Here is a 13,415-nt window from a genome sequence, read left to right on the forward strand (position 1 = left end):
GCCTGTAAAAAGTTCACAGGCCCAAGGACTATGGCTAATAATACTGGAATGGCCTATTTTGGCTCTTTTACAAGCAACGGCTTTGCTTGCAGAAGAGGCGATGTTGGATTCATATAAGTATTCTACCATGTACTAATTTGTTCCTACGTGCAAAAATCTCACATTAATCCGTTCACTATTATCTGGTTTCCTTTTCTGAACTAAAAAAACAAGATCAACAAGTATAACATAAATTCACACTTCATACAAGTCAACCATGTTGTTCGATTTGAGTTTATCATTTTCCATGAATACATGAGATTTGTACAGTTTTGTTTATTCTTGTACCATTTCACTTGATGATACGGAGGTGAAAAGACTAATTGACATGGGGGAGTGGTCTAGGTTTATCCGCGTGCCACCAACGGTCTGAGCCTGTGATATTATATCTGACTCAATTCAGTGGTCTTGGTTTCATCACGACCGTCCACTCTTTAAACTGATAGTGAAAGTACTAAGTTAGCCCCAAACGGTTCATTCTACCAAACGCAGCGTTTCGACGTGGTTTACAACTCATAAGGTTCATCGAGAGTGCACGGAGGACAAGACCGGCGATGGATTCCGTGAAATGTTTGGTACCGGCGAACGATGTGGACAGCAGTGATGATGATGAGGAACCGTCAGACCAGCTAATGACAACGATATCTCGTCATTCTTTCGGTGAAGACTCGGATGAACCGCCTTTTTCAGTCTCAATCATCGAGGTACTCCACTTTCTCTTCTTCTTATTAGAATCATTATTGTTGGGAGTAATTTTTGATATTGAATCAGAACATGAAGGAAGAATACGGTCTGTTTGTGTGGCCATGTAGCAAAATCCTCGCAGAGTATGTTTGGCAACAGAGATCACGCTTTTCTGGCACAAGTGTGGTCGAGGTGAATCCTCGCAGAGTACGTTTGACCCCTCTTATCCTTTATTGTGTTTTTAATTGATTTCTTAGTTTTCAGCTTGGAGCTGGAACTGCATTGCCAGGTTTGGTTGCTGCAAAATTAGGTGCCGATGTCACTTTGACAGATAATTCCGACGGAGTAGAGGTATAAAATCACTTGCAAATGTTGCAACTTCTGTTACTTTATGAAGTCATTTGCGATGAGTAATTGAGGTTTAGTTTTATGATTTGCGATCATTTGTTTGTGACCTCATATACTTGTGTTAAAATGTATTAAGGAGGTGATATTTTTGTTTGTATCCAATTTTCTATCAATTTATCTGTTCAGACTTCAGAGTAACAGAAATTAAGCTTAGATGATGAAAAGAGGTAGACTTTGGTGTCATATTTGAATTGAGGGAAGCTCACCAAAGCTGAGAATCAATAGTTAATTAAGTTGAGTTTGATAATGTATGCTGATATTTTAACGACGACAGCAAGTCTCTGTTTAAATCCGCTTGCGCTTGCAGTCGGTCCCAAGTTCAGATAGAGGAGAGCCGGAGAGGGTTGCGGTAGGTCGGCAGTCAAGGTAAAACTTTGCCGAACATATGAACATGAATCAAAATGAGAAATGCAATTTTCTCATAAATTCATGTAGGCGACTTGAAACTTTTGGGAAAAAGACTCAAATGAGCAAGTCTCAATTTCGTAAATTTGGACTTACATGAATCTTTAGCGAAAGACTAATTGGAAAACATCATAATGTTAAATGAGATTTTTCTGTCCACGTTTCATGTTGGCTGTGTCAACACTGGGAAATTGAAAATAGGTAGGCGGAGTGACAATTTTATGCCGATTTTTCTATTGTAAAGAATTAGTGAAAAGACCAATGCTCCTATACGAGAACTTACAGTTTTGGTCCAATAGGGGTTTGATATTTAATCAAAATGAATTGTTATGATGATATTTGAAATGATAGCTTAGTAGGAGTTAAGGGAGGCTTCAAGTTATATTCTGCATGTTACTTCAGTTCATATGTTAGTTGCTGTTCCCCCTTGTGCCTCTGTTATTGTGTTTTCATGAGTTCTTCTCATACTAAAAAATATTACAATGCTACTGCTCTTGATCTTCAGGTGCTGGATAACGTTAAAAGAGTGTGCGAACTAAACAAAATCAAGTGTAAAGTAAGCTATCCGCATTTCTGTTATCATTGTCTTCATATTGTATTAACAAATTTGCACATTAAGAGGATGTCCTTCTATCTTGTTGGCCTATTTCAAGAGGCTGCAATGAAAAATATTATTCTCTTTTAAACCAGATTTAATGACCAGAAAATACAACCAAATCTTTGTCGCTTGCTCAATGTCTTCAACCGTGATGTTTAAATCATGTCTTCATATTCTACCATAAATGGATTTAAGTGGTCGTTTGTGACAAATTTTCTGTTTTCTAGGTATTGGGGCTTACATGGGGAGTTTGGGATGCATCTATATTCAATTTGCAACCTAAAATTATTCTCGGGGCTGATGTATTCTATGATGCAAGTGGTAACCTGATTTTCTCTACAATCTTAATCCCTACCTTTTCTTAGAATATACAGGTTTATATGGGCTGAAAAACTTATTCCTTTTTGCATTTTTGGCAAGCCTTCGATGACCTTTTCGCCACAGTGACATTCTTGCTCCAGAATTCTCCGGGCTCAGTTTTCATAACTACTTATCACAACCGGAGGTATGCTTCGATCTGCTTGGGATTCTGGTGTAATTTTATGCACACAGAAAGATAGTTCCGAACTTTCGTCATTTTCATTAATTTATTTGTTTCTATCTATGCCCAGTGGTAATCATCTTATTGAGTTTTTGATGGTCAAATGGGGTTTAAAGTGTGCGAAGCTTCTTGATGCCTTCTCCTTCATGCCATCCTATAAGGCATCTGGGCTTAGTGGCAACATTCAATTGGCAGAGATAGTACTGAAGGCTTAAAAATTTAAGTTATTATTGCCTTTTATCAGCATATGCAGCTGCACAGAGATCCAGCTACTGCAAAATCGAAAGCTGCTTTTTTTCCTTCAATTGATCGGTTTGTTTTTCTTCTCTTTTATTTGGAGATGGGAGGGATTCCAATTTCCAATCACTGCCCTGAGGACGAAATGGTTAGGAGCAAACCTTTTGTAAAGGTGATCATTGTCCCTGACAAATAAAAGGTCTTCATCCAAGTTTTTATCACAAAAGGCTGGGGTCAGCTATGAGAAATTTAATGGGAATCTACTACATGTATTCGTTTCCAAATAAAGGTAAAAACCTATAAATTTCTTCCACGTAACGTGCCTGAGCTTTCTGAAATAATATCATTCTCCATTGCATTGATTTGAAGTAAAACGGCCAACCCTTGATTAAGGCTTTTGCTGTCCCTCAATTTTTTTCGTTAAAGAAAGAAAAAATAACTAGTCCCTTTACTTGATTACCCAGCTCTCATAACCATAGCTGACAAAACCTTAAGTAATTACTAGTTTACAACTCTACAGTCCTTCCTAACCTCCTGTCCACCTGTCATGCTGTTCATCTTGATCATGGAGTTCATGAAGGCCTCTGAGAGAGCTCCTTGTGAACTAGCAAACTTAGGGACCAAGTCTTTAGTCTTAGGAGTACTGAGTAGAGCTTGGTCTGAAGAGGATGCATTTTCCCTGGAAGATTAATTTGAAGTATGTGTTATCAAAAGTGATTGCAGAAGGATCCATGGTGGCACCAGTATTATTCTCTTGATTTTTTTTTACTGGACACACTGTCTTTAAGCTTTCTGCAGAGGATGGATGCATTGAAGGATCTACTTCGTTTGTGGCGTTGAAATTGTGGATTATACTTTAGAAAGATGAACAATGAGAAAATCCTAGAGTATGCCCTCCTGCATAAGAGTTCAGTTATGCCGACACTGTCATTTGGTTGGGGGAAGTAAGAGTAGACAATAACTGGTGCAGTCATGCTTTGTTTACCTGCATAAGACCCACTAGGTCATTCATGGATAAACCTCTCTGAGAAAAGCTTTGTTGCAGCTGAGATGTGCCAAAGGTCGAGGATGGCAATTGTCTTGTTTCACTGGACCTCCACAACTTAAAACAAAATTCAGAGTAAGATGTGCTTACTTTCATTGTTTTACCTGTCATTGTTTGGTTTCAATTTTCTGCCAATTTAACTACTGTGAATAATTATGCAGAAGATTTTAGCTTGTCTGGAGTCTCTTACAAGACCAACTGCATTTCTGGCAGCAAGAGCCAAGATATCAGCAATTGATGATGCCACACCAGAACACACAGCTCCCAATTCTTTCTTGGGATTGTCAATTACATAGGTATATGATTGGATTATAGACAGCTTTAAAGGAGATGATTTCCTACGTACCCTTATGAAACATTCATGAAAATGCTTTCTGAGTAAGGCTGCAGCTACTGTTTTGTCTTCCATGATTACATTCGTGAGTGCTTCTGCAACTATGAACTCTTCATCAGGGCATGTCTTCTTGTAGTAATTCAAGTTTAGTGAAGCTCCCAGTGAATAGAATGATGGAAAAGGAGCACAAAATGACTGTCATTGTATGGATTCCCTCTAAGCTCTCTGTAACTGTCTTTGAATTGAAGGAATCAAAGCATGACTATGGTATATGTGGATGCGATTTTTGTATCCAAAGGATTATCCGCTCCGGAGTACCTGAACTGATATTCATACCCTTCCACATGCTCTAATCCTCTGAGCTACGTGCCCCACCCCCTGTCTCCACTGGATCTGTTCCCTGGAGTACCCTAGAAAAAAGGAACATTTCCTCTCCCCAGTCATGTCGGGTTAAGAAGATGTGTCTTTCTATAAGAACGGTGCGTTCCGAGGTGTGAAGTGGGAGATGAGGGATTTCATACATGGGATTTGGATTTATTTCAGGAAAACATTTCGCCTCCGCGAGTCTAAAGATGTAGGTCCAGTCTATTGCTAATGGAGGAGCCCATCTATTCTTAAATCCATGAAGAAAAGCCCAAAACAAAATCTGATCCACATCGATTATGTAGGTTCTTATTTTTGGGCCTTGTATATAAAAGTAGGCCCAGTCCATTACGAAGCTGTTTTACTCCCGGTCTTCTTGTCTCTTCTTCGGGGTGGTTATCTGTTGAACCTAGAGGACCGTTAAGACCGCCACTACTCTCCGTCGCCGCGCGCATACTCCCAAGATGGGCTCGAAAAATGCAGACCAGAAAAAGAGGAAGAAGGAGCATAACAAGAATGACAGGTATGAATCTACCGCCGGCAAGATGGTCGAGGACTCCCGGTTTGCTTCCGCGCACTCGGACCCGCGGTTCCAGTAGGTTCCGAAGCACAAGGCGAAGGTCGCAATCGATTCCCGCTTTGAACGGATGTTCACTGACAAGAATTTCGGTTCATCTGCTGCTCCGCTCGATAAGCGAGGCAAGCGGAAGAGACAGAAGTCCGGAAGCGGCCTCCGCCATTATTATCGAATTGATGAAGAAGAAGAGGAGGGGAAAAGGGATGAGAAGGAGAAGATTCTGAGCGACAGAGTGGATTTTGTAGAGGAGAGTGAAAGTCAGAGCGAGGAGGAATCTAGGAAAGTTGCTGCCGAGATGGCGGTAAGCAGTTCGACTGATCAGGAAGAGGAAGAGGAGGAGGAGGAGGAAAGGAAGACGGCGAGGAGAGGGACGGATATGAATCTACAACGGAAGAGGAAGAGGACGAAGGGCTGGTCGAGGAGGACGAGATTGAAGTACCTGTATGCTTTCCTTCGTTGATTCTTTTGATCAATTTTGAATGATTAGCTTCAGTTTGCTTGCTCAGAATGAAATTGGAAGAAATTGAAACTCTATGAGAACTATTTGTATCTTCACTTGCACCCACATCACACTCAACTTTAATTGAAAATATATGTGATGGATCAAATATGTGGAGTCCGATTAATTGGGAATATGTGTGGAACAGATGGAAAACATACCTGAGATCGAGAAAGAAACTCACAGGCTTGCTGTTGTTAATATGGACTGGAACCACATTAAGGTATGGTATCAGATCTTGGAATTGATTTGAATTTGTGCTGTCTAACTATTTAACAAAATATGATCATTAAGTAATTTGTAATTCTTTAGGAAAAGGCAGCATAAGTTTGAACATTTGGTAGTTTAAAGGTTCTTCCTCACAATCATGATTGATAGAAACCTGACAGTGTAAAAAATTAGTCAGTTCATTTGCATGCATTTTCGCAACTTGGATAGTTAATGCTAGTTTCTTAATCCAACTCCTGGAGTATGCAACTTCACATCAATAAGTCGCAGGTGTATATTTTAAAAAACAGAATAGTAGGAGTGTGCAACTCCACATCAATAAGTGCAGCTATATATAACAGTTCATTTTCTTTTACGCTGGGGCTTTTATATGTGAGGTTTCTTCTGATAAGTTGGTTGTGTTTATATTGGCTGTCGATTTGTATGCAATGTTGAGCTTCTTTGTACCTAGAGACAGACAAATTATGTCCGTAAGTGTCTATCCTTCTGAATTTGGACTTCAGCGAATGAAGGAGGAAGATGTTCAAGGTCCTGTTGGCATATTTGATGATGAAAATAAGAATAGCGATGAAGATAATGATGATGATGAGATTGATGAAGAAAAATTGCGTGCCTATGAGAGGAGCAGACTAGGGTATTTACAGTGTAGTTGTGTAATTCTTTCTTTGCAATATTTCTAAATTTTATTATGCTATTTCATGATAATTTGGCCTATTCTGGATAATGTCAGCACCTTTTATTTTTCCTTTTTAAATAATTGGGTTTGACAAATTTGGGAAAGTGTTTCAAGTATCATGTCTGTCGTTACTTGCATCTTGTTCTCTTGGTAGGAATGGAAGACGTGAACAAGTAGGGAATTTTTAAATCCTTTGGTGCAAAGTGTTGGTTGTTTAAATTTCATTATCAGAAGAGTTATCCATTATAAGTTATAACTATAGGTTCACCTGACAACCAAGTTCATTATTAACACAGAAGCAGCTGCACGTCTCTTTGGAGATTTTGTTAGGTTCACCTCCTCAACTTTTGAATCTAGATGACAGGAAGAACCAAAATGCTTAAGCCTGGAAAGGTGAAACCTTTTGTACTACACGTTTCACTATAATGCACGACTAATTTTATGTCATTTTTTCCTTCGATAACGAGTGTTTACTTCATGTTGCTATGTTGTCATAATTTTTCCTTTGTTTTGTCTGTGTCTCGTGTAATTCTCTGTATCGTGCAAAAACCTTGAATCGAAAATTTAATGCAGATCAGGTCGGTATGCACAATATGAATTAGCTATTAATTTTACCTTTTTTTTATGAGGAGCTATTAATTTTACTCGATTCATTTTTGTATGTCATGGTCAGATACCATTGTATAACATATACAAATCTTTTTATGCGTTCTTGTCCATGGTATGATTTTAAAAGTTGAAACATGTGATAGTCCTGGTATGTTAATATGCTGTTTGAAGACAACATTATCCATTGTTTATTTCCGTATCTTGTATTTGTTTGATCTATTGCGACTTGCGAGGGCCAATCTAACTCCTTGTATGTGGAGAAGTTTTATACGGTCTCGTGGGTATATATTTTCCAGTAGAAAATGTTATTATAAATATTGAGTCTGGGTATACATGTGATGGACATATTGTATGGGGCAGTTTACAAGCTATAAGCATGTTTCATATGTTACGGGTGCAAATATTGAATATAATCCTTATACAATGTCCATATATGCATGCAAGTATGCAACTATTTCTTGAAGCAAAAATTCTTGAATTAACTCCTGGAGATTTGAGGTATCTTTGTCCTTTCAATAAGTGGTGGACGGGCTGCCCATCAAATTTGTCCTTTCAATATTCGATAACAGCCTAAAATAGAGTATTTCTCCTAGGGAGAATAAAATTAGGACCTCCCTAGGCCATATGCTTTAGCATTAGAAAGACTCCAATTAGGCATTGTGCTAAATAGTGCAACTCAGATGCACTGCAAATCGATTAGAAGACTAACCGCCCCTACAGCATTTGGGATTGGAGGTTAGTTTTTCTTTATTTAGCACTCCCTTTGGCTACGTGCTTGTCTGATTCTTCTTCCTGTGGGATAAGCTATTTAGGAATGGTTATGGTAGGACCATTTACTCTACGTTTGCAGCATCTGTTTTGAGATTTGAAGACCAACCGTATGGCTTTGGCCCTCTAATCAACTATATGTTAGAATGGACCTTTTTTTAGTTTCTGTCGAAGTATTATTATAACATTATTATCAAAAGAAACATTTACAACACTGGGCTAACAATGGTTCTGGTATACCCTGTAACTTTATCTAGAAGAATGCCTATTCGTAGATAAAATACCCTATGGACAGGAGGAGAAACAATTGGAAACAGAAATGGAGAAGCAATGATCAAAAAATGGTGAAAAATGGAAGAACAATAATAGAAGCATAAGCAAATGGGTTCAACTGCAGTGGACCATTTGCAGCATTCGACGGTATACTTGATACCCGAGGATTGTTGTTCCCTCCTGCTGTGGCTTCTGTGACTTGGGGAGCTCTACCGGTCGAGCCTGTTGGGCTGATCGGTAGAGTGTTGGAGTTTGGAGCATCGTAACCTACAAACACAGGTATCATTGGTACACACTAAAGGATTAGTGGGGTGAAAGAAGTTATCAGCCATGAAATTTCAATAAAATGGGGCATTATACTCACAGTCAGAAGCCTTCCAACCCAATACCATCTTCTCGCGGTCAAAAACTATCCGATAACCAGTCATGAAATTTTCTGGAACAAGAATACAAATTTTACAAGGAGAAACAATAAAATGAGAGAGGTATTATCCAATTGTGAGAGCCATCAACCATTTTGAACATCTAATTCATGTCTCTTGATTATCCATACAAAAAAATTCACGTCTCTTTTGTTTTAACTTTTAATTCATCTCTCTTGTTTTTCTGTATTTGGTGTATAATTTCATGATCGGTCCACACCTCCAAATTACACGAGGCTGATTCTGAGGGCACACTTTTAAGACTGCAATGTTCGTTTGCTAGGGGAACTGAAATAAGTCGTAAGCCACCTATTCTTGAACTCAAATAGCTGTTCAATTTTTTCGTCAAGAATTTTCCGCCACTTATCCAAAGTTCAGAGTTCAGAATTGTCCGAGATACAGGCATAATCACGTAGATCACCCTAAGAGGAATCCTCAGTGGAAGTATAAATATTATAAAACTAATTAACAACTTTAACAATATCAAAGTGTATAAATTAATGTTCCAAAAACAAGCAATAGTATATGTTAGTGGATACTTACCTCCAATGATATTTACATCACTTCTGACAAGTCCTAGGCAAAATATTGTTAGATTCTGCAGATTGTAAGTATCAAGTTTAGCGAAACTTAAAGAGACAGCAGCAAGATATTGTAAACCAAAGCTGTGGCCTTTACCTGATCAGTAGGTATAAACACTAATGGATCAGTGACGAAAAACTGCTGCCCCCCTCTCATTGTCAGATTTAAATTGGGAATGTCTATAGTTGCTTGGTTTGGACTGCATGTGAAGTATAATCTTTATGAATTTTTTAAAAGCATTGAAAAAAGACTTATCAATTTGTATAGAAATTACCTTATGTCATAACAGTATTCAAAAGGGATACCGAGATCAGAAGAATGCCGCTTTTCTTTTATGAAAGAATCAAACTGCAAACATGCGACAACTTATTTTTATTTGACAAGAAAGATTTAAAACAACTAGCGAAGAACTCATCAGCAAAAATACTCACACTCTCCGACATACGCGTATAGGCTGGATCATTCAGGTATGTGAACGAGGCACCAGAGTCAAAAATTGCACTGAAATCGATATCAGTAATAGATCCATTCATGTTTATTTGAGTGATGCTGACATTGTATGTTGGACTGTTGAAACGTTTCCAAACACAAAAACAGTTAATACAACTAGCGTAGGATTTCACTCAAGATTAACTCAAGAACCAAGAATATTGAGTGGTGTCTCTCCTTGATCCGAGGTTCCTTTATCTCCAAATCTGATTCTCCCAATCCCATGTCCAAAGCACATGGAGAAAGAATTTGAAGCAATCCCTTGCTCTGCTAAAATGCTTGGAACCGATATATTACTCATGCCAAGTCCCAATAGGCCATTTGGAGCTGCACCCTCCAAGAATGAACCTGTTTGCTGCTGCCCACAACTGCAATAGAAAGGCATATGTTACAAAGTTCTGAAAAGCAACAAAAATTTGATAAGCTTATGTTGCAGCCTAGATTAATGTAGCATGCTTCTCATATCAAAAATAACAAAGGAAGTTACCGACCCTAACATGATCCGTGTGTCAACAACTTTAAATTGATTATCATCCGGTGTCAAGTGCAATACATCCTCTACCAAAACCCCAGTCGATGAAGTGTTGTTAGGAACATATTCCACTTTATAAGGACAATTGTCACGAGCAGATGAGCATTGTATCTGCTGTGCACATAAGGAATTGCTGCAATTAACCTCTGCACTTGTTGACGATGCATTCGGACTGTAGATGTTAAAGTCAATTTTGTTCTGTTTTATACAAACACCAGGAACTTGTCAAAAATAGAGAAAATCATAACAGCAATGAACAGTTCCACGGCGTAGAACTGGGAAGAATTGAGCACCTTTTCACGAGAATCAACTTGAGATTGTGTTAGCAGAAAAAAGCTTAGAATGAATGAATAATATCCAAATTGCGAAGCCATGTCAAACTTTCTATGTGTCACTCATATAAAGAGAGACCACAAAATCCCAGAGTAAACTTAGAAAGCAAGTGACTGAAGCAAAACTTGTCAAATTAACATTACCTGTCCATTTGGGCTAACCAGTCCACGAACACAACTGGTACAGTCACATGGTAACCAGAAAAGGTCGCTGCTCGTCTCCAGTGCTACAAGGAACCATTTCCCCGGAGTACCGACTGTGATATTGGCATACTAGAGACTGAGATACAATCAGCAGATAAACCATAGTCAACAGAGCAATCTCCAGAGAAGGAAAAGAGGAACAAAAGCACAGAAAAGGTATGCGGATACATTAACCCCCTGTTTGGTCTATGCAAAAACAGAGGGAAGAAAATGAAGTAAATTTTCTCATTAATACCAAAACTATTCATTCGTCAAAATTAAGGTGGGAAAGGCCAATATAACTAACAGGTTATTTTATCAGTTAAGCAAACAAATATTACTCCTCTTGCTTTCCTAATCTAATGGATTCCTCTTTTTCGCTACTTTCCTCCACTTACTTGGCTACCAAACAGGAAATAAATCCAAAAGCAACAGTGCACCACCATGCAACTCTTCAACGCTTGCCCAAAACTCTAATATTCCCAAAGGAAAATTACGCTCATAAGGACAAAATAATTAAAGTTAAGAATAGCTTAAGAGATGGAGAGACGTACAATCCCAAAGAGTTAAGCCAGTAAGTGTCATCGCCATTGAAGAAAGTGAGGGCCGTCTGATCGTCCGACTCCGCTAGATGCCGACCACGCATCACTCGGTCTAGGTTGACCATAGTCGAGTAGTATTCCACGGAGCCCTTCTCCGGCAGATCATCGACGCCCAGAAGCCCCTTGATGGGATCGGAGAAGCGGTGATGAACATCGAAACCGAATGTACCGAACCCATCACAGCTCTGCCAGGCCCAACCCAACATCAACGCCCATACTAAAACCCATGTCCATGCCCAAGCCACCATCGCTCAAAGAGAAGGGAAGGGGAAAAAAAACGAGTAACTAACTTTCCAGAGAGAAGCTTTTGGTTACTCAGAAAAATTGGAATTATTGTGAATACAGTCTCTCTTTCGTGTGTGAGACTGTGAGAGAGGAGTTTTTGGGTAATACAGAGAAATGGAAGTGTTAAAAAGAGAAACGACTTTGTGGTTGCAGCGGACAGCGTTCCCACCTGATTGGAGGGAGGGGTCGATGCTTCTTTCTCGTTAATAAAGTGAAGGGAAGCAGCAGCTTACGTCTCTCACTCTCCGTCTCTCCGTCTCTGTCTTGAAGGTTTTGAAGAAGGAAGAAACGACGTGTGTTTTGGTGCGAATTTCAAAAAGTCCGACGGGGCGGGCCCCAGGACTTACATAATCCAATCGTGTAGTTATTCAACAATCACGAAAGTGGGGCCTATTTCACTCGTCAAAAGTCAAAGTAAACCATGAAATGTTCTCCATGGACTCATTCGAGTTAGCAATTAAATATCTTCTCTACATCTGGTCTGGTCTGGTCATCGGACTTGAAGCCATTGCCGCCTGGAGTCTGTTCTTGCGAGTTTGGAGAAGATTGCTACTAAATGTTGGTCAATATGTGCTGACTACCAATTACCACCTTGTAAGAGGAAAGGAAAGGAGTGCATATATATACTGTATTTACCAGGAGTATTTGCTACGTTTCCACTTCATCTGGAACTCGTGATGAAAATGACAAAAAAAAAAAGAATAATTAACATGGAACAGAAACTTAAGGCCTGCTAAACAAGAGGTTCTAAAGGCCCAAGCTGACACAATATGGTTGAACAGAACCCTGAAGGGGAGCAAAAGAACCATCTATAATGAAATGTTCTAACTATATTGTGTACGTTCACTATACTATACATGACCTAAGAATCAATATGTTACTATGGAGCACCTGCATCAGCTATGGAAATTAAAAAAAAAAAAAAAAAAGTACGATCATAGAACTATTAGAGCAATAGAGATAATGCGAAGGTGAAACTGAAGACTGACAGGAAAGATGCATGTATGGCTATGGTAAGATGGTAAGGCAACTGAACTCTGAGAAATATTCGTGGTCTCTTCCATCGAACTTGGAGTGGAGTAGTTACCTAATCCGGCGGCAGGGCAAGTGGAGTTGTTACGTTCAATTGGGAAAGTATTATATTCATCAATGTCATAACCTGCACAAGCGGCAGAAAATTATGTAATTGTTATTTAATGAAACAGAATATTGGAGAGAATTCATATGTATCATAAAGCAGCACTCACAATCAAACTTCTTTCAACCCAAAACAAGTTTTTCTCGATCAAACACAACACGGTAGCCAGTCATAAAGTTTTCTGTGCACAAATCAATCAATTGGCACCTAAGTAAGCACATTAATTGGACAAAAATATCTTAATGCAAAGGTTCAATAGATAGCATGCATCAAATTTTTTATGTTAGGCAATTAAGAATGCCAATTAAAAATGTTTTATATGGTCAGTTTGGTTTCATGTACACGACCTCTCAGAAGTCACTGAAAGAGCATCATGTTGACCAAACTAATATGAAAATATGAAATGCAATATGTAAAACTCAACCCCGACAATATTCAGTTCTGTTCTCTTGACAACAGCCAAGCAATAAACAAGTTCAGTCTGCATTTAGATAAATGGAAGAATGTCAAATTAATTTAAAGACTGTCTTGATACAAAAATTAAGGGAATGAGATGAGGACTAAAG

The 13,415-nt window shown here is 38.8% G+C and overlaps 2 protein-coding genes and 1 pseudogene across 3 annotated transcripts; 1 reads left to right on the forward strand and 2 right to left on the reverse strand.

Moving 5' to 3' along the window:
- Nucleotides 1-538: 538 nt before the first annotated feature.
- LOC120001500 (methyltransferase-like protein 23) lies at nucleotides 539-5,156 on the forward strand. 2 transcript variants are annotated; one of them, XM_038849866.1, is made up of 8 exons: nucleotides 539-743; nucleotides 811-915; nucleotides 988-1,074; nucleotides 2,042-2,092; nucleotides 2,362-2,455; nucleotides 2,555-2,639; nucleotides 2,746-4,032; nucleotides 4,119-5,156. In XM_038849866.1, exons 1-7 carry the CDS (start codon nucleotides 594-596, stop codon nucleotides 2,888-2,890), a joined length of 717 nt encoding a protein of 238 aa, XP_038705794.1. In that variant the 5' UTR covers nucleotides 539-593; the 3' UTR covers nucleotides 2,891-4,032; nucleotides 4,119-5,156. The 2 variants fall into 2 exon arrangements, with proteins under 2 accessions (XP_038705794.1, XP_038705802.1); XM_038849874.1 differs by having other exon boundaries at nucleotides 4,122-5,156.
- LOC119996715 (peroxidase 64-like) lies at nucleotides 2,977-4,735 on the reverse strand. Its single transcript, XM_038843457.1, has 6 exons — nucleotides 4,628-4,735; nucleotides 4,148-4,486; nucleotides 3,898-4,014; nucleotides 3,687-3,766; nucleotides 3,444-3,591; nucleotides 2,977-3,150 (listed from the first exon to the last, which is right to left on the reverse strand). Exons 1-6 carry the CDS (start codon nucleotides 4,733-4,735, stop codon nucleotides 2,977-2,979), a joined length of 966 nt encoding a protein of 321 aa, XP_038699385.1.
- A 3,008-nt stretch (nucleotides 5,157-8,164) lies between the features above and the next one.
- On the reverse strand, nucleotides 8,165-12,760 carry LOC120000738 (annotated as a pseudogene).
- Between the last annotated feature and the right edge of the window lie 655 nt (nucleotides 12,761-13,415).

Source organism: Tripterygium wilfordii, chromosome 1 (genome assembly GCF_013401445.1).
Source record: "Tripterygium wilfordii isolate XIE 37 chromosome 1, ASM1340144v1, whole genome shotgun sequence".
Taxonomy (NCBI): domain Eukaryota; kingdom Viridiplantae; phylum Streptophyta; class Magnoliopsida; order Celastrales; family Celastraceae; genus Tripterygium; species Tripterygium wilfordii.